Below are 25,114 nucleotides of genomic sequence, written 5' to 3'. Positions count from 1 at the left end.
CCGGCGGCGGCAACGTTCCGCAGCCCTGGGGCGCCCCGTGGCCCGGAACTCTATCGTGCGGACCGGCAGGAGGCCGGACGGCGAAGGGGCGAGCACCCTCCCGAGCGTGAGGGCAGCGCTGGCCAATGGGAGACGCGGAGCGCCGCGGAACGTGGAGGCGCTGGCCAATGGGAAACTCCGAGCGCCGCAGAGCCTGCCCCCGCTAGCCAATGGGAGGCGGCGCTCGCGCGCCCGGATGTGCGGGGGCGGTGCGGGGACGCGGCGGAGCGGGCAGCCGGCGCCATGGGCGGCCGCAATAAGCGGCACCGCGGCGGAGGGGGCGCCGCGCATGCGGCCTCCGTGGCCGCCGCGGCCACCGCCAGCGCTCGTGCTCGGGCCGCCGCCGAGGCCGGCGCCGCCGCTGCTGCCGCGGAGGCGGCCGGGAGCCGCGGGGCGCCGCGGCCGCCGCCTGCCTCCAAGGAGGCGCGTGTGAAGCAAGGTGAGGGCTGCGGCGTGGCCCGCCCGCGCGCCGCTGCGGGGCCCGTCGCTGGCGCTCCCGCAGGAACGCGCTCTTCGGGGGTCCCACGGCGGCTTTGTCGCCAAGGGGGGCGGTCACAGCAGCTGCGGGGACGGCTCAGCCCCGTCTGGCGCACGTAGCCCGACGCGCCCCGGCGTTCCTACAGACCCGCTCCAGGAGAAGCGGCGCGAACACCTCGCTGCCCGGGCGGCAGCTGCTCCGAGTTTCCTAGAACGCTGTACTTTTCCGTGTTTGGGGTGCGGTACTTGTATTTCTCATGTCTGCTGCTCCTCTGGCACCACCATGCCCACTGAGTTTCAGGAAACCAGGCTACTTGACTCTCAGGTTGACTGCCCCAGAGAATAGTAAGGTGCTATAGGCAAAAACAAAGATGTGTAGTCTAATACTGTGTAGTTTGAGTTTCACAGCAGGTCAGTAAATACTAGTCATTATTGTTAAGTGTTAATGGCTGCTGATTACTCCCAATAGTAAGTGACAACTTTCCATGAAATTCAGTTTTCTCATTTAAAAAACAAGGTGTTCTGACGTGTCTGTGCAGGTGCCAGCCCAGCTAAGTGCCCGGCTGGGACAGCAGCGTGGCAGCTCTCTGGGGCTCGCTGCTTGTCAAGTTTGTTTCACAGCTGAAAGCTGTGAAGTTTGTCAAAGGGTTATGTTTACCAGGACTGTGCCAGGAAATGGTGTATGCATGCCTCAAAATACTGAGTCTAGATCAAGCTGTGCTGTGGAGAGCCACACGACTATAATGATAATAAGTACTTCTGTGAATGAATATCTTTCCACTAGCAGGTACTGAATTAAGGTATTTAGGAATGGCCATAACAGGTCGGACCAAAGGTCTGTGTAACCCAGTGTCCTCTTTTTGACAAGAGATATGTGTGTAAGAATAGATCGGATGGGCAGTAACACTTCCGTAGGATCTTCCTGCAGTCTCCACCAGTTTGTGGCATAGAGACTTCCTCAGGGAGAAGAGATGGGGTCTTGCTTTCCAGTAACCTCACCAGTTAACAGATTTCTATTTTCTTTCCTTTTTTTTTTAAGGCTTTTTTAATTCTTTAACCTGCCAGCTACTCCCTCTGTCATGTGGTGCTGCTTGTTTCTGTATTGAAAGAGCTAGTTTTCAGGGAAAACGTGGGTCCGCTGGCAGACGGGATGGGCACCCTGGTTACAAATAACACATAAAAAGCAGAGTTGCTCAATGCCTTCTTTGCTTTGGTGTTTACCAAGGGCAGCCCTTTAGAGCCCCAGGCCCTAGAGACAAGAGAAGAAGCGGGTGGAGAGGAAGACTTGCCCTGGGTAGAGGAAGATTGGGTCAGAGAGCACCTAAGGAACCTCGATACCCACAAATCCATGGGCCCTGATGGGATGCACCCCAGAGTGCTGCGTGAGCTGGCAGATGTCATAGCTAAGCCGCTCTCCATCATCTTTGAAAGATCCTGGAGAACGGGGGAGGTGCCGGAAGACTGGAAGAAGGCCAATGTCACGCCAGTCTTCAAAAAAGGCAAGAAGGAGGACCCAGGCAACTACAGGCCAGTCAGCCTCACCTCCGTCCCCGGAAAAGTGATGGAACGGCTCATATTGGCCGTTGTCTCCAAGCACATGGAGGACAAGAAGGTGCTCAAGAGTAGTCAGCATGGATTCACCAAGGGGAAATCTTGCTTGAATAACCTGATAGCCTTCTATGATGGAATGACCAGGTGGACAGATGAGGGGAGAGCGGTGGATGTCGTCTATCTCGACTTCACCAAGGCTTTTGACACCGTCCCTCACAACATCCTCCTGGGCAAGCTCCGGAAGTGTGGGATAGATGAGTGGACAGTGAGATGGATTAGGAACTGGCTGGATGGCAGGGCCCAGAGAGTGGTGATCAGCGGTGCAGAGTCTAGTTGGAAGCCTGTAGCTAGCGGGGTCCCCCAGGGGTCAGTCCTTGATCCAGTCCTGTTCAATTTATTCATCAATGACCTGGATGAAGGCACAGAGTGCTCCCTCAGCAAGTTTGCTGATGATACCAAACTGGGAGGAGTAGCTGATACCCCAGAGGGCTGCGCTGCCATCCAGAGGGACCTGGACAGACTGAACAACTGGGTGGTGAAAAACCTCATGCAATTCAACAAGGCCAAGTGCAAGGTTCTGCACCTGGGGAGGAATAACCCCAGACACCAGTACAGGCTGGGGACCGACCTTCTGGAGAGCAGCTCTGCAGAGAGGGAACTGGGTGTCATGGTGGGTGACAAGTTGACCATGAGGCAGCAGTGTGCCCTCGTGGCCAAGAAGGCCAATGGGGTCCTGGGGTGCATTAAGAAGAGCGTCTCCAGCAGGTTGAGGGAGGTGATCCTGCCCCTCTACTCAGCCCTGGTGAGGCCACATCTGGAGTATTGTGTCCAGTTCTGGGCTCCACAGTACAAGAGGGATGTGGAGCTGCTGGAGAGAGTCCAGCACAGGGCCACAAGGATGATCAGGGGCCTGGAACATCTGGCCTATGAGGAGAGGCTGAGGGAGCTGGGCCTGTTCAGCCGGGAGAAGAGAAGGCTGAGAGGGGACCTGAGCAGTGTCTATAAGTACCTCAAGGAAACGAGTGCAGAGGATGGTGCTGGCCTCTTTTCACTGGTGGTCACTGACAGAACTAGAGGTAATGGCCACAAACTGAAGCACCAAAAGTTCCACAGGAACTTAAGGAAAAATTTCTTAACAGGGAGGGTGACAGAGCACTGGAACAGGCTGCCCAGAGAGGTTGTGGAGTCTCCTTCTCTGGAGATCTTCCTGTGCCACGTGCTCTAGGTGACCCTGCGTGTGCAGGGGGGTTGAACTAGATGATTTCTAGGGGTCCCTTCCAACCCTAAGCATTCTATGATTCTATGATTCTAGTGAGCTGTTAGTCCCTGTTTCCTGTTGTTGCACCACTCATGATTTTATATTATAGCTAAGAGTTACACTCTTTTCTACTATTCCTTGTTTAAAGGCCTTTCTGTACTGTTCATGTTTCTTATTATTATCTGTGTTCATTTCTTGACTGGAAATTAGTATAATGTTTCCCTGCACTAATCTGCACTATGTTGGGTTTGCTTTAGGTACTGTAAAGAGTGTTATCTTTCTTCTGCTTATGTAATTGATTTTTATTTTTTATTTTTAAATTTTCAGGTCCAAAAACTTATAGTTTTAGTTCAATGGATTCCAGTGCTACAAATCTAGATAAATCTGTTCTTAAGGTAAGTACCCTTCTTGGTAAAAACAGCTTTGTTTTTAATAGTACTATTAGCTGAGTAAGTACATCTTTAGCTATATATTTTATATTACCAGGTATGTTCACATATTAGACATTGACTGTCCTGAGTTTGAGATGTTTGGGAGTTTTAGTAGGATTTCAGTTTTGGGTTTTAACTTAATGTAGTGTAAACTAATACTTGGCACAAGAGGAAATTTGCATTAATATTTTTAAATAGTAAATATTTGTTTGTTACATGTAGGACTATGAAGATTGAGATTTTTCTTGTTAAAGATTGGCTTTTCTTATGCATATGAATTGTCCTTTCTCAAAACATGACTACAGTAGGCTTTTTTGTTTGTTTGTTTTTATTTATTACCTGCACGTGGGGTCTAATTTCTTTACTTACACAACTTCAGAGCAACTGGAGTTTGGCTGATATCTTAGCATTGTTAAAAGTACAGTTATTATAGATGAACTTTTTGTATTTTTAAAAAAAGTCAATGGGAGGAACAATGTCATAGGTTGTATTTTCATGGTCAAATTATTGTGTGCTACTACATGTAAGCTGAGAGGAGAGACCTTGTTCTTTCCAGCAGAAAGCTCTCTTATTGCCTTTGATTTGTTACATTTCTTGAAGATGTATACAGGCCTTCTTGATAGTCAGAAACAAATTCTTCCATTTCAGGTAGAAGTGTATGAATTTAAATCTACCCTTTTTGTAAGAAAATACTGTAGAAAACTGGAAGAGTAGAGATTTGAATGGCAGAGGCTTCTGGATTCTGATTCCTTTAGGCAAAAGAATATATATGTCCTAAAATCTGTAATGATTTACTTTGTATTGACTGATTTTCTTTGTACAGGTAATGATTAACAGTAATCTGGAGAAAAGGATTATTGGTGTAATCAATGAGCATAAAAAACAAAATGATGACAAAGGAATGATTTCCAAAAGGCTTACTACTAAGAAACTACAGGTAGAGTTCAAAGTGATTTCCTCTAACTGTTGATTTAGAGTAAATAGTTTCTTTCTTGTCATTTATACTTTAGCACATTGTACCGTGCTATCCAACAACCACATTAATGATTTGCCAGTGAAATAGATGAGCATCCTTATTTAGCAAAATGTCTCTTATGTGTTCAGCAACCAAAACTGGAGTTTTCAAACAGCATAAAGGAATAGAACTTCACTTTCCAAAAATTAAATACTTTATATTAGGCTTCCTATATTTTTGTCCCTATATTATATCTGAAAAGTTCCAGTTTAATTGTTCTAATGAGAACGTATACCTTTTGGTAAAACTCTAGGATATTTGTCTATGGATAAATATGTGTTTGTAATCATGTTGATTGTAGGGTATGTATGCAAAGCACATATCAGAAGGTTTCTCTGCTTTCTGATATATAGATTTATGTTGTTTACAACCATTTAATATCATTTAGTCTGATGTGTGGGAAATATGAATTTATGAACTTGGATTGTTAGATTAAATGCTGACTTTTCTTGGGGGGGGCACTTATTTGTAGGATGTATATATGGCTTTACAAAGATTCACTTTTAAGCCTGAGCACATAGAGGAAGCAATGAAAAATACAATTTTGTACGGTGGGGATCTTCACTCTGCACTTGACTGGCTTTGTTTAAATCTTCCAGATGGTAAGTATGGTGACAGAGAAGTGACTACAGCTTTTAATAAGAGAGCAATCGGAGCTACTTTTGCATGGGAGTGCTGCACTGTAGTTATTAGGTATTGTTTCGATAACACCATTATGGTCTTCTTACCATGGTTTTGCTGCTGTTTTTGTGACTCTGTATGAGGTTATGTAGTTCTCTCCTTCAGCCACCAAGTGTTTTATGAAAGTCCAAAAGGCAGATACTGACTTCTGTAGATGTTAAAGCCTACTTTTTTTTCAGCATACTATTTGTTTCATGATATTCTTAATTTGCCCCCAGCACTCTTAAAAACATTTTCAGTAATTCTTGGTGCCAAATGCTATGACTTGGCTTCTTTATTTTGAAGATGTGTTGCCTGAAGGTTTTAGCCAGCAGTTTGAAGAGCAACAACAAAAACCTAGAGCAAAATTTTCTTCTCCTGTGCCACAACGCCAGCCTCCACCTTGCTTAGTAGATAACAAAAAGAAAGAAAATGGTCTGGAAACTAAGGTAATTCAAAGAATATTAAGTTGTATTTGATAAGGGTAGAGATTTCAAGAATACAAACTTAGCATGTCATTTACTGTTTGGTGATTTTTACTTCTGTATAAATTTATGGGTATGTATATAAAACATGATTAAAACATTATGTTATTTTAATTACAGTGAAATAGTCATTTGAAGGGAGCCTTTTTTTTCCCATGTGAAATCTAGAAGGCTATTTCTAGGGTTTTTCTTTGTTTGTTTTCCCTCTCCAGTGGTAGCTTTGGCTAGTAAGAGAAAAAAAATAGTAGTTCATTCTGTTTGTTTATAGGGGATACCTTTTTATTGATTTGTATAGGTGTAAGTTTGCCTTTGTGCTTTGATATTTCTGAGGTTTCTGAATTTTACAGAAGATGTCTTGCAAGGATGGTTTAGATGTGGTGTGTTTTTTTTTTGTGGTTTCTCTCCTTTGTTTTTCTCCTTTTTACAGTAGTTTCTGTAGTATTAAGAGCTATATAAATACATTTTTATATAAAACATTTATATCACAATATATACTTACATATATCTATATGTAAGTATTTTTTCTCCCAACTTATTTGGAGAAGTTTGCTCCATTGATTTTGTTGAGCTGTTGTACAACTTAATTTTTGCATATACTATCTTGAGCAGGAGTTCCTAAATATTCACAGAAAAAGCTACTGGTGTAGTATTTCTACAATAGCTTTGAATTTTGTTTGTCCTTCCTAGGAAAAAAATATGGGGAAAGAGAAAGAAATGAGTATGAAGGAGTGGATTTTGCAATATGCTGAGCAACAGACTGATGAAGAGAAAAATGAGTCTGTGAAAGAGACAGAAGAAGAAAAGTTTGATCCAGTAAGATAGTCTCAATGAGACTAGGAAGGTGGCTATCCAGGTGTGGGAGGAAGTTAACCATTATGTATTTAAAAATGAATTGTTATTTCTTTGTGTACTTGATATAAAGGGCAAAAATATATAGATCATTTTAAAAAAGCAAATATGCAATATTCGATTTGTAATTAATCATTCTATTTGGAACAGAATGAAAGGTATTTACATCTGGCTGCAAAGCTTTCAGAAGCAAAAGAACAAGCAAGCCTTTCCAAGCAAGACAAAGATAAACAAGGCCAGAAGGTAGCACAAGAGAAAATAAGAAGAATTCAGCAAGGTAGACCTATTCAGATGACCTGTTTCTTTTGTGGCCTGCATATTTATTAGGCAAAGGAGACTTTAAATCAGATTGAGTTGATTTAACATCTTTTGCACCACTCTGAATTATACACGTTCCTGAATTTATTGTGAATTCTGTGTGGACAAAAGTCTGAAGTGACATTTTGTTACTTCAGTTTTTGGGTGCTCAATATGAATTAATAGAGTCATTCTTCTAATTTTAAATAAATTTTCTTTCTGAACTTGTTGTAATATCTACCTTTGGCAGAAATGGCAACACTTGAAGAACATCCTGTGTTTAATCCAGCTATAAAGATTTCAAACCAACAACAAAATGAAAAGAAAAAAACTCCTTTACCTCAGGATACCAATTTGAATCTGGCCTTGCTTGAAAAACCCGAGGGTGCTGCAAAGGAAGAGAAAGGTATGGCAGAAGTGATTCAGTACTAGCTCAATGTGTACCATAAATTCTGAATAGCAAAGTTGCGTTGCACTGGTCCTATTGCATTACAGTCCTGAGTTATTACTCTCCAACTGCAGGAAGGGGCAGCTGGGCTACCTCACTGACCAAACTGGCTTTAAAGAATATGTATTTTTTTAAAGCACCTTCTATGTTACTTCCACCACCCTATCATATCTAAAAAGAATCTTGATTTTGTTTTTCTTCTGTAGTTGCAAGGTAAATTTTATTCCAATTTTTTTTTTACCTGTTTTCAGGGAACATCTTGAAGCTTGTTTTGTCTAGCGAAAAAACAGACAGTAATTAAAGGTTTTTGTTTGAAATTCATTGAGAAATCAAAGAGAGAAAATGTGATGTTAAAACTTATTTTTCTGTTAGATACACTATGGAAATCTATTTTTCCAGAAAAGTATAAGATTGCAGAACACTTGGAAAAATACTGCTTTCTGGTAAAATACAATTGAAAAAAGCTTAATCTTCTGACTATCAAAGGGATGTAAGATTTAGCTGTGGGGAGAATTCACATGCCTGGTATTCTACTCTTGCAGTGAAAAAGAAGGATCCCCTTGATATAAGGGATTTTGATTACAGTGCTCGAAGCTGGACTGGTAAATCGCCAAAACAATTCTTGATTGACTGGTGCAGGAAAAATTTTCCCAAGAGTCCAAATCCTGCTTTTGAAAAAGTTCAAGTTGGACGATATTGGAAATGTAGGTATGTATTTCCCATGAACTGTAAGGTTGTTGATGGTTCATTTGAAAATACAGGTGCCCAGCTGCTTTTGTAGTGTAGATCCACATGTCTGTAAATGTAGCACGTTTAACTTAAGTTCTTTTTTCATTCAACAGGGAGGTATTTCTTTCTGGATAACTGCAAAAACAATGTTTAGTCTGGACACTAGAAAGGCAAAGTTCTACTGAAAGATCTGCTAAAGAAAGGATTCACTTATTAGCTTTTAATTCAGTACTGGTGAATGAAAGATTCTAAAATCAATTCCGTAAGAAATTTGGATTATTAACTTCTACTATTGAGTCAAAGTAATATATAAAAGTATGGAGATTTAAGCATAAAATGCAAAAAACTCTTTTGGGGTACTTTTTTAAAATGTACCAGAAGTTAAAGTTAAAAGAAGCAGAAGTTAAACACTTGCGTGATAGCTACCCTGAGCATTGTAACTAATGCAATGCTGTGCAAGTAACTTTTAGCCCTTTTTTTTTTTTTTCCCCTCTCTCTTGGAAAGTAAAATGAAATATTAATATGTATAAACATAATGGATTCTGCATTGCAAATTACTTCAGTTTTATTCCTGGAGTTTTTAACTGGCAGTATGGATTATCTCCTAAAACATCTCCCAGTTCAGTAGTACAATTCATTGAATACCCAGTGTTTTTTGAAGGAACTAGATGAAATTAAAAGCCTTTCTCCTAGCCCATGTTAGAAATAAATAACAGTTTAACTGACAATGTATCAAATTTATCGCTGTTGGTGCAGTTGACATGCATTTATTAGGCAAGTATTTGTAGCTGAGTAGCTTATTAACTGTCATGTTAGTACCTAGACTGTGCTGATTAGTTACAGAAACGCAAGTACTTAGTCCTTGTTCCAAAGCAACTTTATCAGTGGTGTGTGTGTATATAAATACTTAACTATTTTCTTTAAAAAGTGGATTTACAAGAGAATTTTCACAAACTGGCTGCTGAAATCTTTTGCTGTTTAATCAGAGCTTAACAACTGTTTCTACTTCCAAAATATTACTGAGTAACAGTTTATTTAGTTTCTCTACTTGCTTTTCACTCTAACATTTTAATTAAAAAAGCTGTTTATATTGGTAAGAAAAGTAAATGCCTGTGTGAATCTCTCTTTAAGGGTCAGAGTTACCAAATCATCTGATGATATCCTGGCAGTTTGCCCAACAATTGTAACAGAAGATAGCATGCAAGCACAGCATCTGGCTGCCACGCTGGCGCTCTATCACTTAGCCAAGGGACAGGTGAGATTCCCCTGGTACGACTTTTCTTAGCCTGATATCTGCCTTTGCACTTGTCTGTTGTAATGTCTACAGCTCATTTCTACAGCAGGTCTGATCAAATGTTTCCAGTTAAGTGCTTTGCCCTAACTGCATGTTCATTTGTCTTTATCAAAAATCATATATGTTGTAGATTATAGGGAAGAAATAGTTCTTTTTAGTAAAGTGTTCTTTCATTGTTGGAATTGAGAATAAAAAGTATATTGTACATGTTGATATTACTGTTTTCATAGTTCTAAACTTAAAAATACCTCCATATTTCATTTGATCAGATTGCCACTAAAAGTCATTTATGAAATGTTAGAGAACCTTTTGTGAACCATCTAGGAGACTAGATGATGTCTAGAGGTCCCTTCCAACCTTAACCATTATGTGGTTCTTTTCCTGCTTTTTCTACCTAAAGTCAGTCCATCAGTTGCTGCCTCCGACCTATCGAGATGTCTGGCTGGAATGGAGTGACATTGAAAAGAAAAGGGAAGAAGAAAACAAGATGGAAACCAACAAACCTCGTGATAACTTTATTGCTAAATTATTAAATAAACTCAAACAGCAACAGCAGCTGCAATCTGAAAACAAACCCAAAGTGTCTGAGGACCCCGAAGATTCTTGGGAAAACTTGGTTTCTGAGGAGGATTTCAGCAGTCTCTCCCTTGAGGCCCCACACACAGATGATTTGGAGCCTTCGAGGATTTTGTTCAAAAAGCTGCAAAGTTCCTCAAAATACCGGGTACTCCTAAAAGAGAGACAGGAGTTACCTGTGTTCAAGCATAGACAATTGATAGTAGAAACTCTTAAAAAACATCGAGTGGTGGTTGTGGCTGGTGAAACAGGCAGTGGAAAAAGTACCCAGGTGCCCCACTTCCTGTTAGAAGACTTGTTACTAGACGAAGGATCAAGCAAATGTAACATTGTTTGCACACAACCCCGGAGAATCTCAGCAGTGAGTCTGGCAACCCGGGTCTGTGAAGAGCTAGGCTGTGAGTCTGGACCTGGAGGAAAAGTAAGACGCTTTTTAATTGATATTTCTAGTCTCGAGCAAAAAGACCTACAGGGAGCTGGATCCTTAATCCAAGTGAAAACATTCTCAATCTACTGAATAGCTAGGTATTTTCTTTCTCGGAAAAGACTTCTTGTAACATGAGCTGAGTTTTGTTTTCAAACAAAACCTGTGGACCACTGGGAAAATCTGTACATTAATTCTAAAAACTTTACAAAGAGTGACTAATGCAAGGAAATTTCATGGCGGGATGAACTGGAACAGATCTCACTTGAAGAGATTTCCCAGAGAAATTGCAACCTCTATCACTAGGGTTGCTGAAAGCTCTGTTGTAAGGCTTTAGTAGTCCAGTCTTGTTTCAGGACTGCTTTGAGTGGGGGGATTTGAAGTAGATGACCTCTAGAGATCTATTCCATCCTTAGTTATTCTGTGATATGAGGAAGAGCAAGATCCTGTGTGTTTCATGGTAGTCTATTCATATGAAATCCTTTGAGGGAATCCATACCTCCATTGCAAAAATATTTTTCTTTGCAGACTGCCAGGAAACCTTGAAAAGAACACTGGAGTTATCAGCTCATTACTATTCTGGGGAAACTGTAGCTTTTAGATTCCAGTGTATTTTTCCCTTAAAGAAAAATGCTTATATTCACAAATGAAGTGAAATTTATCTTACTTGCCTGCCATTTTAAGTTAATCCTGTATTTTTAATACCATTTCATTTTTTTATTTTACTTTTTTAAGAATTCCTTGTGCGGTTATCAAATTCGTATGGAATCGAGAACAGGCGAAGCCACGCGGCTGCTCTACTGCACAACAGGGGTTCTGCTTCGGAAGCTTCAAGAAGATGGTCTTCTCTCAACTATATCTCATGTCATTGTAGATGAGGTTATCAGCTCTTACTGTTCTGCAGAAACTGTTGTTTTATGGGACTTTACATGTATTAATGCCTTACTGTAGCTTACGTTTTTCTAATTCTAGGTGCATGAAAGAAGTGTCCAGTCTGACTTCTTATTAATTATTCTGAGGGAGATCTTGCATAAACGTTCAGATCTGCATCTGATTTTAATGAGCGCTACTGTAGACAGCGAGAAGTTTTCCATCTATTTCTCTCACTGCCCCATTTTAAGGATCTCAGGGAGAAGCTACCCTGTTGAGGTGGGTAAATATTCCTTTGATTATACCAAATGCTTTTTATGTGTGTGTGTAGATATAACTGTGTCATCTTAGTTTTTATCTATAGCAAATATGGCTATACCATATACCTGTAGTTAGGAGAAAATATCTTAAATCTGTGTTTTGGATACTCGCAATCCTTTTCAGGTTTGAAAATACAGAATGACTTTAGTATAGAGTTGTACTGTTTGTGTGTGTTTTGTTTTGTTTTCTTCCTGAGATACTTACTATAAATCACTTAAAATCAGTCTGTCTAATGACAGCAGTGTTCTGATTCCTGTCTTTTCCACTTAGCCAGTAAAGGAAAAGGAAGTATGAAAGAACTTTTTCCCCTTCAGCTTTCTCATTACTTTTGTGTGTTTCTCATGCACATTGTATGCTGTGGTTAAGCTATGGTAGTGAACATGTAGAGAGATCCCTTAATAAAAACACACAGCAGCTCTGAATTCAGGCTTTCAGAGATCATAAGAATTGACAAGTTGAAATACACTAGTGCAGAATTAAAAGGGAAAATACACTGCTCAGTTTTGTACATAACCTTTAAAGAGCGAAGAAACTGCTGGATGTTCCTTGATATGCCTTTTTTTGTGAACTTTCAATATAGATTTTCCATGTCGAAGATGTAATTGAGGCAACCGGATATGTTCTGGAGAGAGACTCGGAATATTGCCAGAAGTTCTTGGAAGAGGAGGAAGAAATAACAATAAATGTTACTGGTAAAGGAGGAGGAACTACAAAATATCAGGTAAAACAGGCGTTTCTGATGAAGATTTGGGGAATTAGTTTTTTGTAATTGCCTGTATCACATGTTATTGAATAGTATGACATGAAATGCTCTTTCAACAGTTAATGCAAAACAGAGGCACTTGCACAGGTAAAACCAAATACTTAATCTGCACTTATGTTTGTGTGTCTCAAATCCTTCACAGCTGCCTTGCTTTTGCTGTTTTGACAACATCAGTAAGATATCAATTCATGTACAGCTATTCAGATCACAAGAAATCAGTTGATCTTTGAAATTTTTGCAGTGACAGCAGTATAGGCTTTTAGGTTAAAACTTCTGAAGGGAAAAGAATAAGAATGCCATGTAGCTGTAGGCATCTTGAGCTATTCTAGAGGATTGTACTTTGGGCAGAAACCTATCAGTGCTCTGACGTGTCCTCTGCAGGTGTCTGGAAGAGTCCTGAATTCAATGTGAACACACTGTGGCACTCAATCAAAATACACTCTGTGCTCTGCTCCTCGCTTAGAGTGGTGTCTCCCTCGTAGATCACAACAATGCTTTAGCTGAAGCTCGTGTGCTCTTTTGGGTACAGTTTGAGAGTCCTTTCTGTTGAGCTTCTGCTGCAGAAGGAGAGGTGGTGGCAAGCTTACTTCTTGTATGTTTTGATTAATAATGAAATAATTTTTCGATGGCACCACTTGGAAGCCTTATGCTAAGTATGTATCTCTGAGATATTTATGGACAAATGTTTGCATTCAGCTCACTCTCCCTTTGCTTTCCTGTACCCTTGCTGAAGTATTATGGACTGTGAACTGTCTTCATTAAATTATTTAAAAGTGTGCAAGCAGCACTATGCAGTCTGTTGTATTCTCACTAACAGGTATTTTTGCACAGGTTTGTGGGACTAGAATCTGGTTTTGCTAGGGAGTTAGTTACATGAATATTTTTTTTGGGAAAATTAAAAAAAAACCTTACTAAAGGACATGAATTTATCTTTTCTTAATTTCTAATAAAATTTTGAGAATATGGCTTTTGCTTTGATTTTATTTTTTATTTTTTTCCACCAGGAGTATGTCCCAATCCAGTCGGGGTCTGGTATGGATTTGGCTCCTTACTATGAGAAGTACAGCAGTCGAACACAGCAAGCAATCTTCTATATGAACCCTTACAAGATCAACCTCGAACTTATTTTGGAGTTGCTTGCATACTTAGGTATAGTCTGCTACCTTTGGACTTATTTGCTGATGCTTTCTACTGGGGAAAAAGAAGTTTCACTTCATTCTTATTATAATGAAACATCCTAAAAAAATTTCCTGTGGTGTCCAGAATTAGTTCCTGTTCTCAGATGAGTCTGTCTACAAATACAGGTTTGTTATAACTGCTTTTCTATACTTTAACTTTCCAGATAGAAGTCCCCAGTTCAAAAATGTTGAAGGAGCTGTGCTGATATTTTTACCAGGCCTGGCTCATATCCAACAGCTGTATGATCTCATTTCAACAGACCGAAGATTTAACTTGCGTGACAGGTAATAGAGACTTTTTTTGGATAAAGTTAGATTAAGACCAGCTGCCCTTTCAAAGGGAATCTGTTGAGCATTATACCTCTGAACTGTTTCACAAACCTGCATTGCCTAAAAATGGTATAAGCAAAAATGACAGGTGCTTCGGCCTAACTGTCTTTGCATAAACAAACTTATGAAATCACAAAGTACTCAACTAGTTATTTTTTACTTGAGAAATAGAAGCTCTTATACATGGGACATAGTTTTTTCCAGTTTGATGTATGCATGGAAATGGGTACTTTTAAAGTAATACAAGGACAGTAATCTACTAGAGAACAAACACCGAAATAGTCATGGAGAGTCTTTTAAATTCTTGTCACAGCTAACTACAAGTTTAGCAACACCATGATGCAGAAAGAACATAGGCAGTCAAATTCTAATTGTTCAATAGATGCACTTGAGCATCAGGGTCTAGAAGTGAAAGAGAAGGAATGTCCCAGTCTCTCTGTCTGTCCCTTCTGTAAAGGACTTCCTTACTTACTCTGAAACTTGTGTGTGCTTGTAGTTCCTCACATAGCTTTGGTCATCCTTCAGTCCTTATCTTGGAAGCATTATGCAAAGAACCTGGCTTCATGGGCATCTATTTCCCTTTTTTTGCTATATTATCAATGTAAACTGACTTAGAGTTATACAGCAGTAGTAATTTGTCTGCCTTATTGCCAAATAGGATTAAGAGCTCCATGAAGTAATCGTGTTAACAATGTTATCCTTTCTTGATACCTTAATAAATTGAAGATAACTTTCATACCTAATTGTACAAAGTTTTACTCTTCCTAATGTTCATTTCAGTTTTTCATCCTCACATTATCATTCCAGTTTCATTTATAATGTATCATTGTGCATACTGATTAGTGTAATTTCCTTTTCTAGACACAGGCTGATAGCTTTGCATTCTGTTCTTTCAACTCAAGATCAAGCAGCTGCATTTACAATACCTCCTCTTGGCATTAGAAAGGTATGATGCATGTAAAAAAGCAGTTCAACATTGAAAGAGGACAAAATTGGTGGGAGGGCGATTGCAAATATGAATGCTTTTAAAATTAAATCCTGCAGAATTACACAACTAGTTGTTGCTGAAACTTCTTTACTGAAAAGTATTCTCATTGGATGCTCCCTAACAGGTAGAAGTTAGCATATTGTGAAAACCTTGGAAGCAATCAGCCAAACTATTAAAGCTAATGTTCTGTTTTGTTTTCTAAGAGTTTTTCCTGATTGTTCCTTTGCTTTATCAAAACTGTTTTGACTATATAATTCTGCCTTTTTTCTAGTAAGTGAAATACTATTTGCTGTCAAACAATTCAGTTAACTTGCCTAGTTGTGGCAAGTACTAGAGATTTTGATGGATTATAAAACAAAACTAAAAACATGTGAAATTCTCAATTTATGATTCCTCAGTATTTTGGGAAGACTAAACCATTCTACAATTGCAGTTGTAGATTATTAACAAAAATACTTCTATGAAATACTTTACCAAAATAATTTTATTTATATGATATTTAATATTAGAAATTTTATAAATAATATGTAATTATTACATACTTATCTTACTTGAGTACTTATATTAGTGTGTACTGTATATATTATAAACAATGTAGATATTATAAATTGTAGTATATAGTAGTGCATTAGATGATAATATTTTAGTAATACTTTGCTTTGAAACAGGCTGCCGAGAAAGGTTGTGAAATCTCCATCCTTGGAGATATTTCAATGTCATCTGGTCCTGTTCTAGGTGACCCTGCTTCAGCAGGGCAAGTTGGACTTCAATGATCTATACAGAGATTAACTAAAGAGTTTCAACCTCAACCATTTCCTGATTTTTTTTTTTTAATTAGATTTTACCAAGATTATTCCAAATGTCAGTTAAAAGGATGAAAAGTAGACAGAATTCCATAATTCTCTTATATTATGTTACTTCATTTCAGATTGTTTTGGCAACCAATATAGCAGAGACAGGCATTACTATACCTGATGTTGTCTTTGTAATTGATACTGGGAGAACAAAAGAAAATAGGTAAGAGCTTGACTTTCTTTCCATAAGTTATGCCTTGATCACTGTGTGTATGATGAGGTTGGCACTGCAAAACTTTTGTAGTATCTTTATTAACTTGCATTCCTGGACCAAAAAAAATGCACTGAACTCTTCAAATGTCTTATAATTTAGATACAAGTTTGGGAGGAATCTTTTTCCAAATGATGCAAGGAACAAGGGGATGCTCATATGCAATGCTCATATGTGTGCATATGTGTATATGCATATTAATGTGTATTTATATATATATATGGAGTATCGTAACTACTCATTTGGAAGTAAATTAGATATTTCTTATTTCTATTTAAGGAGGGTTTTTTGTCTATTTTGAATATGTGAAGTGCTATAAAATATATTAAGATAAACAATTCTGAGTAGGTAGAGATGGACTTGAATTAATACAGTAATTATTTTCCTTTCCAATTTTTGCACATCAAATCAGTTTGTATTTTGCAAAGTTTTTACAATGTACAGCTTCCACAAGGAATCCTTAGTTTTTCAAAGCTAAGCATAATTTTTTCAACAAATAGTATTTGTTTATCTTAGATATAACCTCTATGCATAGTTAATATCTAAAATATCTTTAACTCTGAAATCTGAAAACATACTTATTGTGCAATTTTTAAGGTATCATGAAAGCAGTCAAATGAGTTCCCTGGAGGAGACTTTTGTTAGTAAAGCTAGTGCTCTGCAGCGGCAAGGAAGAGCTGGGCGTGTTAGGGATGGATTCTGCTTCCGAATGTACACAAGAGAGAGGTACTGTGAACTTAAGTTTTTATAAATCACTGAAATATTCTATTTTTCACTCTGTGGGAGGAGAAAAAAAAAGTATATATTTTGTTGAAGTTGGTAGCATTGTAGAAGATCTGTTTTCAACAACATCTGATGCCCTGGCATAGTATGTGTAAATGATACCTCTTGAACTTGGATGTTTTCATCTTAACGCACAAGTTCATACTTTTCTGAAGTGGTAGCTCTAAATTAGGGATGAGAAAAGACCAAGTTATACATCACTGCAGGCTTAGAGTTTTTGTTGCTGCAGTGTAATGCTGTACTAAAAATTGAGGAACAGAGTTTTTGTGTTTCACTGAAGCCACTCTGACCGTAACTTTATCTCAAAATAAATAGGTTAAAATTATCAGGGAAGTATGCATTTCATTCCCATGTAATACTTCTGGTTCCAAAGCTACATATCATTAGTGTTTGTTTTGAAAATAAATACCCTATAACCTTTCTTTTCAGTTAAAACTCTGCCTTCCAAACTACCACACGCATCTTAACTTGAAGGACAAGCATTTTACCTATGCAGCAAAACACATGCTTCTGCTGCAAGAAATGAGCAGTTGAAACCTGAGGTTCTAACTTCAAATTTTAGATTGGCCATCTGTAATGCTGCCATTTTTTGATGTTACAGGTTTGAAAGTTTTATGGAATATTCTGTTCCAGAAATACTACGTGTGCCTTTGGAAGAGTTATGCCTTCATATTATGGTATGGTTTTATTTTTAGAATTATCCTGACCTTGGTAGCTGAAAAGATATGCCAAGTCTTTCCTGATGCAGAGCAGCTAGTGGGGTCTCTCCCTCCGGTGAGGAGTCCTGTCCCTATGTGCCTTGGAAAATCCAGAGGTAGTTTACTGTTCGAATTCAACTCAGAATGGCAATTCCAACTCTGGAATTAAATGTTCTTCAGACTCCTTTCTGCTTATTTCTGAGCGAGTAGGATACACATGGGTATCCAGGCAAGCTATTGCAGGATGGTATTTCACCTTTCTGCATCATTCAGGGATTGCAAGGCTATTTATGAAGTAACTCCATTGTAGCATATCTGCCACGGATGTTCCTGCTCATGTGTCCGCTGGTAACACACTCTATGGTCAGTGTCCTGCCATACTAAAGCCCTTATGAACATTGAAGTATGCTCACTTAATGTGGGAGGCCTCTTCATTCTGGAGACCTGGTTTAGAGGGGAAAGGCACATGCTATTGGATGCAAAAACAATGCTTTTAAGTTTCCTTTGTAGCTACAGTAAAAATTGTTAAATTATTGTATTTGTTTTTGGAGATTTTTCATATAATAGACTTTATATTGAAATATATATTCATTCAATCCACAGAAATGCAGTCTTGGCTCTCCTGAAGATTTCCTTTCCAAAGCATTAGACCCACCGCAACTGCAAGTAATTAGTAATGCAATGAACTTGTTAAGGAAGATTGGGGCATGCCAATTAAATGAGCCCAAACTGACTCCACTGGGCCAGCACCTTGCAGCTCTTCCTGTCAATGTTAAAATTGGCAAAATGCTTATATTTGGTGCTATATTTGGCTGCTTGGATCCTGTGGTAAGTAAACACATATTACCATCTTTTACTTGAAAGAAAAATAACATAGAAACAATCAACCCTAATCTGTTGCATCATCCTTTCATAACATCATGTTGCAAGAAAGTAAAACACATGAATTTTAAGGTGGTTATTATTGAAGTGGAGTAACTGTCCTCAAGCTTGGAGGTATCTCTCACAAGAGAATGGTCAGGCTTTGGTGTCCAATTCTGTTATACTGGGGAGGATGATCTTTGTAGAAAGAGCCCTCTTACATGTGGGTTGGGCAAGGTAATCCAGACTGGCCTATGGGGTGGGCAAAGGACGTGCAGACTGGGAAAGTTACTGCAATTGAACTGATATAGTAGCTTATGTGAAGACTGTGACATATCGTACATTTTTTACCTCTTCTACCTCTTCCTAAATTACTGCGTATCAGGAAAAGGCATAGATAATTTGGCAGATAAAAACTAAAAAACAATATGCTTCATTCTCAATCTCTAATTTGTTGTGATCTAAAGCAATTACTTTATCTTTTGACCTGATGCTGTATCATATTGTGTATTTCTGTATCATTTGTCCAACTGTTTTTTTATGAGTTTTGAGATTTAGTAAATTGCTGGAAGGTACTTCAGGGTACTGGAGCAGTATGTAAGCAATAGCATTTTGTAAATTTTGAATTTTGCATAGTAAGTTTTTAAGATAATCAGTCTAATTTTATCCTTCATTATGTCTCAAGGATCATGAATATTGCTATAAGAGAAAATGTAAGGCTATTTTTATGAAAAAAAAAATTAAGTGAACTTTCAGTATACTTTTCTTAATTATGTATGCTTTGTTAATTGCAGGCAACACTGGCTGCTGTTATGACAGAGAAATCCCCATTTACTACCCCAATTGGTCGAAAAGATGAGGCAGATCTTGCAAAATCGTCTCTAGCAGTGGCAGTTTCAGATCATATAACAATCTACAATGCCTATCTTGGGTAAATAATAGTCTCTTGCCCTGATCATTTAATAAGGATAGAATCTTTAATTTAACATGTTGTAAGTAATGTTGTTCCTTAGAGTCCTTAGCAATGCAAGAAAAGATATTTAATTGTATCTGTTGTTGTTGTTGTTGTTGTTTTCTTCAGAATAAACCAGATTTAAAGATACCGTCTTAAAAAAGCACGACTCACTTTGTATGTGTGTAAGGTTAAGTACCAAGAGTGCTATTTTGTTTATCTTGGTGCTTAAAATATTTCTCTTATCTGTGCTATGCTGACATGAATGTTTTATATTTTATAAAGACCAATATAACAAATCTAAGATGCACATAACTTGTTTCATTACGACAATATCTATAAGACTCAAAAATCACAACTGTTTTTTCACTTCAACTCGCGAGATAAAAGTGTAGGTAACTTCTAGAAATAACCTTTATTTTTGTTAGCATCTGTCAAATTCGTTGCAAGTACGCTTTTTAGTAGAGCAATAGTGGTGTTCTTCATTAAAACCAGTTCTGGTTTTGAATGGAAAATACTGAGCAGAACAGTGTTTTAACTTATTACTGCTTTGGTGTTATTATGCTTTGGATATGATTTTTTTTTTTCTGTAATAAGACAGACCTTTTTTCCCCCTTAGGTGGAAAAAGGCTCGACAGGAAGGAGGATATCGTGCTGAAATGACTTATTGCAGAAGAAATTTCCTTAACAGGACCTCTCTATTAACTCTAGAGGTAAAGCATATAATTATACTTTGCAATCAAAACACATTTATTAAAACTTCCCTCTATAAATGGTCTATCCTTTCAAAATGGTGGTCTATCATAGATAATACTTAGATAAGACAAAAAGGGGCACAAAGTTAGGAACTAGTGAAAGGTGAACTCTCAATCCAGATAGCTTTGTTAGCTCCACTTAAGTTCTTTAGTAAGCATGCCTAGTTGGTACACACACTTTTCAGTCACTTGCATTGGAGAAGGTAGTCCTTATTTCCACCAGAGAATCAGAACTTATCAATTAAAATGCATAGTTAGATTGTGTTGTTCTTGATGTCCCAAAGTAGGTGTCTTTCACCCTTAGTTTGAAAGACAACCCAGAATGTTACTTAAATTAACTTTTTTGGAGAGAAGGTGTCCTAATTAGTTCTTCCCTAGTTCAGTTTGACTGAGTCCTTGGTAGGAGCAGATGCTCCATAGATTATCTTTTCGGAGGGTATATTATATATGGAAGGAATTTTTGATGGTTGATTTCTGATTATGTTTTTTGGGTGTTTGGCTTTTTGTATGACTTTTCTGTGCAACTACAGCTGGGAGATGTAGAATTTGCAGCCTGTTCAGTATATATCTAATCATATATACCATATTTTGCTCAGAAACAGCCGATATGCCAAGATAGTTGTAAAAAGGACAAGTTTTCTTAAGAGGATTTTCCTCTGGAGAGCATGAATATCTGACATGGGGTGCTATTGTGGTAGAGTATGTACTAGATGGACTAGAATAGTCTTTAGTTAAGAGATTTACTAATTTCCTACTCTTCAGGATGTGAAGCAAGAGCTCATAAGGGTGGTCAGAGCAGCAGGCTTCACAGCATCAACAGCTCAGCGTGGAAATGGAGCTACGCACTCCCCTTCTCTTGAGGAAATAGCTCTTCTCAAAGCAGTGTTGACAGCAGGACTGTATGACAATGTAGGAAAAATATTATACACCAAGTCTGTGGATATCACAGAGAAGCTTGCATGCATGGTAGAAACTGCTCAGGGTAAAGCACAAGTGCATCCCTCCTCTGTAAACCGAGACTTACAGGTATATGGATGGCTTCTTTACCAGGAGAAGGTAAGTCTACATCTCTGTGTCAAAAAGATAACTAAGCAAAAATTTGGAACGTAGCTGATCATGGCGTTGTGCCTCTAGTGTTAAATTGACCCGCAAAAACATACAGAGAGTTCTTGCGTCCCTGAAGTCTGTAAGAATTAGTCATTTGATCGCTGAAGAGAAATGTTGTCTAGAAGCTAAGATTGACAAGTCTATTAAACTTAGAGCCACCTGTTCCATCATAAAATTTTGACAAAGAAAGGCATTTTTTTATATAGTACTAATGATTTGATATAGTGCTACTCAGTGGTATGCAGTTACTTCTGTAATTAGTAACATTTTAAAGTGAACATTTTGCCTACCTTTTTAAAGTAGGTTTTAAGGTTTTGAAATTTAGATCCTCTCATAGCTTGCTTTTTCTATATAAAGATACAGGGTAAAGATAAATACATCCCCCCGTACAGAGACAGATCTACAGGGGACTTTGTTTCCAGGAGAGAGCAAGAATGTTTGTTTCCTTTCCCTTACCGTTTGCTCTGAAGGTTGGTGAGAGGCCCCAAAACCAGAAGTAGTGTATAGGTGTATAGGAGTACTAATGCTGAACCCTTCTCCAGTTATTGCTCGAAGCACTGGGCTGGCATAATCATTCTGTTTAAACTGGAGCAATAGATAATTGATAATTAGATAATTTCCTAGGTGCTGTGTATCTTGCACCTGGTAGAAGGCATGAAGTTTGCCACCAGCTCTTCTTTGTGCAATGATTTGTGTGGAGCAGCTAATAAAAGGGGAGATTAAAAAAAAAGACTGTATAGCTCTTGCTTTTAAAATTAACATTCAAACTTGGCACTGCAGACTAGGGGGTCTCTTTCTAACATTTGTGTTTGTTTCTATGCAGGTGAGGTATGCTAAGGTGTACTTGAGAGAGACTACTTTAATTTCCCCCTTTCCCATTTTGCTGTTTGGTGGAGATATAGAAGTCCAACATCGGGAGCGTCTCCTGTCTGTGGATGGCTGGATCCATTTTCAGGTGGGTTGGGGTGGTAGTTACGTCCTGTGGCTTCACTGATGTCCTTGTAACACAGTCGATGTACAAGTTTGTTTCAGATCATTATATGTTAGGGATGAAGGTGGGAGAGAATTAATGGAAATGGTGGGAAGCTCACTAAGCATGTAAAGAGATTTTAGCCAGTTACATTTCAAATAGTAGTTTAGTAATGGCTTGTTTAGTGGCTTGTAACAGATCAGTTTCATCTTTCTTCATGAAGGAACTTGGTGCCACTTCAGAAAAATCTATTATTGGAATAAATTCAAACTAAACTGTGTAAAGTGTTTTGCGTTGGTTGTTTGTTGGTTTGGTTTTTGTAGTGCTGGTTTCTGAAGCAGCTGAGTGTACTAATTTATGTTACTCTCTGTTACCATCTTACAAGCATGCAAACACCTATTTAATTTTTTTTGCCTTATTACTCAAATGTTAGCAGTCAAAATGCCAAAATGTGCCAAAATCTGGTGTAGAGTCTATAAAATGTCAGAACTTGTTTTTGACAATCTGCAAACTACTTGGTGGGTTTTTTTCTTCTCTGGGCACTACGTTACACTTTAGAAAGGGTATAAAATGCCAATCACTTCAACTCTTTTCTGCGTTCTGCAAAAATAAAATAATAATAAAAAAAATAAAAAATTAAAAACCCAAATGTAGATGCAAGCAAAGAGTTATTTAATTGAATTCGCCAGTTACCATGTACATACAGAGTTTTAAAGATCAGCTTTCCTGTGTGTTTGCGGGAGAGTTCTTTATGGTCTTTGTGTGACCACAGATCGTCTAGTTGTTGGGCACATTATATCTTGTAATATGTCTTGCAATTATGCGGTGGTATTTAACCTAGCTGCTAAACAGGAACACCACAGGCAATATATGACTGAAACAGAGACCAGAAGAGGGAGGAAAGGAGGGGGAAGGTTCTATCCTCAGACATCAAATGACTAGCAAGGTCTAGGCAAGGCTTGCAATTGCTTTTTCAAGAGGCCAGATGGACCTTCCTGAGGGGTAGGGCACAGCTGTAGATATTTTTTTCAGATACAAATAATAAAGCGTTCAAATTTGCCTTCTATCATTTTTTAGGGCCCTACCTATCAATTTCTATGAGATGCAGTTCTTGTACAATAGGAAAACAGAATATAGCTAATAAGCCACAGAGGAATGGACAAGAAAAGTACCAAATATCCCGGTTTAAAAAATATATATCTGTATATATCTAAGCTAAGATTTGTGTATCTATACAAATGGGTTTGTACTTTCTCTTTTTCTTTATACCATTAGTCTTTTGATTAAGTAGGATATCAGTTAACTAATATATAATAATATCCCTAGATGCTGACTGGTTAGGATCTATGTGTGTTTTGAGTTACTTTTCAGAGCTGCTATTCTTTTAGGCTGTGATGCTACAAAGAAAAGTTGCCTAAAGATAAGGGGGTACAATTTAAGCTCAGTAATTTCATGAGTGTACTGTCTGTGCTTTAAAAATACACATGCGCAGGAACTTCTTTTTATATGTGAGTTAATGTATTAATCTATATTTTAGTACAAAATGTCTTTGAGAATAGTGCAAATGTTTGTCTTCTCTGTTCCTTAAAGGCTCCTGTGAAAATTGCAGTAATTTTCAAACAACTGAGAGTTCTCATTGAATCTGTTCTAAAGAAGAAGCTTGAAAATCCTAAAATGTCCCTCGAAGGTAAACTTTAGGCTACTGTCATAAACATTTGCCTTATAGACCTTGTGGCAAACCTGAGAAAGTATTAGTACGTTGCATCCTTACCCAAAAGGGTTAGTATAACTTGTAGATATAGCTCTATTTTCTTTAGGATGCCTACAAAATCATTACTGATCCTGTGTATATTCTGTAAGAATGTATGAGGATCAACACAAATGATGATTTAAATATGTCCCTGGTAACAGCTTTAATGGTAGTGAATGATAGTGGTAAGGTGCATTTCTTAAAACAGAAATAACACTGGCTAGATGATGAAATTCATCCATGCTTAAGAAGTTCAAGTGTTGCATGAATTGTCTCACAGTGTAGAGTAATGATGGGAGGTTGCAGCTTGGCCCCCAAAACTAAGGGATACAGAAGCATAATCTGTATTCTTAATACTAGAAGGTCTGAAGAATATCGTAGATGAGGAGGAAGAATGTGTGTTTCAGCAGGCTAATGCATCTGTGGCACTGCTCATTTTCTTCATCTTTTCTAAATAGACACAATCAACTTACTAGAAAGCTTATAAAGAATATTCAGTCACATATTTTGGGTATATTGTTTGTTTAATTGCTCCATTGCTCCACAGTCTTTTTTTTTTTTTTTTTTTTAAGTTTTAGAGTAATCTTCATTTGAGGATGGTTTTTGTTTTTTCAATAGATTTAAAACTCTCACTTTTCCACTCACTGTGGTGTTTGTGTTTTTGTTTCCTAGATGACAAGGTTTTACACATCATCAAAGAACTGATAAAAACAGAGAATGGTAATTGAAACTGAAAATCAGTAACGAACCACAGCTGCAGTAATGGCAGGGGAAATACACACTCCAGCTTTTACTGAAAATACTTGATGTCGTTGATACCACCCATGGCTTGGGAAGAATGCATGGTTTTGTGTAAAACTTACCTTTCTGGGTATCTTTAAAAGGTGAACATTGACTATGTTTAGCCCTTACAGTACACTTTGTGCCATTTGTTTGAGCATACTAATAATGCAGACAAAACACTTTGTATTTTCAATATAAAAATGACTGTCTCATTCTAGTTTCCATTTAATGTGGTAATTATGCCATTACTAGTGATGCAGATTATCAAGATTGGGGCCCAAATCTCTGGGGGGGTAGTATTTCATTGGTTATCTGCAAACAGAAGACAAAAACTTTTTTTTTAAACTTCAATTTCCTAAGCACTAATTCTTGAGCTATGAATTTGCATTATTAAAGCAATGTATCTT

General features: G+C 38.2%; 1 protein-coding gene across 1 annotated transcript; it reads left to right on the top strand.

Annotated features, from left to right (window-relative positions):
- Positions 1–282: 282 nt before the first annotated feature.
- On the top strand, positions 283–25,114 carry DHX29 (DExH-box helicase 29). Its single transcript, XM_088520603.1, has 27 exons — positions 283–391; positions 3,653–3,720; positions 4,580–4,693; positions 5,244–5,373; positions 5,738–5,880; positions 6,604–6,729; positions 6,916–7,042; positions 7,313–7,468; positions 8,053–8,218; positions 9,371–9,494; positions 9,934–10,530; positions 11,269–11,412; positions 11,506–11,682; positions 12,305–12,445; positions 13,492–13,636; positions 13,830–13,950; positions 14,857–14,941; positions 15,912–16,000; positions 16,646–16,774; positions 17,433–17,508; positions 18,133–18,357; positions 19,185–19,321; positions 19,962–20,055; positions 20,860–21,153; positions 22,028–22,159; positions 23,765–23,861; positions 24,597–25,114. Exons 1-27 carry the CDS (start codon positions 283–285, stop codon positions 24,650–24,652), a joined length of 4,002 nt encoding a protein of 1,333 aa, XP_088376729.1. The 3' UTR covers positions 24,653–25,114.

Source organism: Tinamus guttatus, unplaced genomic scaffold (genome assembly GCF_059628265.1).
Source record: "Tinamus guttatus ecotype Peru unplaced genomic scaffold, ASM5962826v1 Tinamus_guttatus_pri_ptg000094l, whole genome shotgun sequence".
Taxonomy (NCBI): domain Eukaryota; kingdom Metazoa; phylum Chordata; class Aves; order Tinamiformes; family Tinamidae; genus Tinamus; species Tinamus guttatus.
This window is presented reverse-complemented; position numbering and strand designations above follow the sequence as displayed.

What these genes read in the sequence shown, in the direction of transcription:
- DHX29 (XM_088520603.1), top strand. Translation starts at nt 283, where the DNA reads ATGGGCGGCCGCAATAAGCGGCACCGCGGCGGAGGGGGCGCCGCGCAT. An exon ending in AAAATGGTCTGGAAACTAAG is followed by an intron (nt 5,881 to 6,603) that starts GTAATTCAAAGA and finishes TGTCCTTCCTAG; the next exon opens with GAAAAAAATATGGGGAAAGA. An exon ending in ATCTACAATGCCTATCTTGG is followed by an intron (nt 19,322 to 19,961) that starts GTAAATAATAGT and finishes TTTCCCCCTTAG; the next exon opens with GTGGAAAAAGGCTCGACAGG.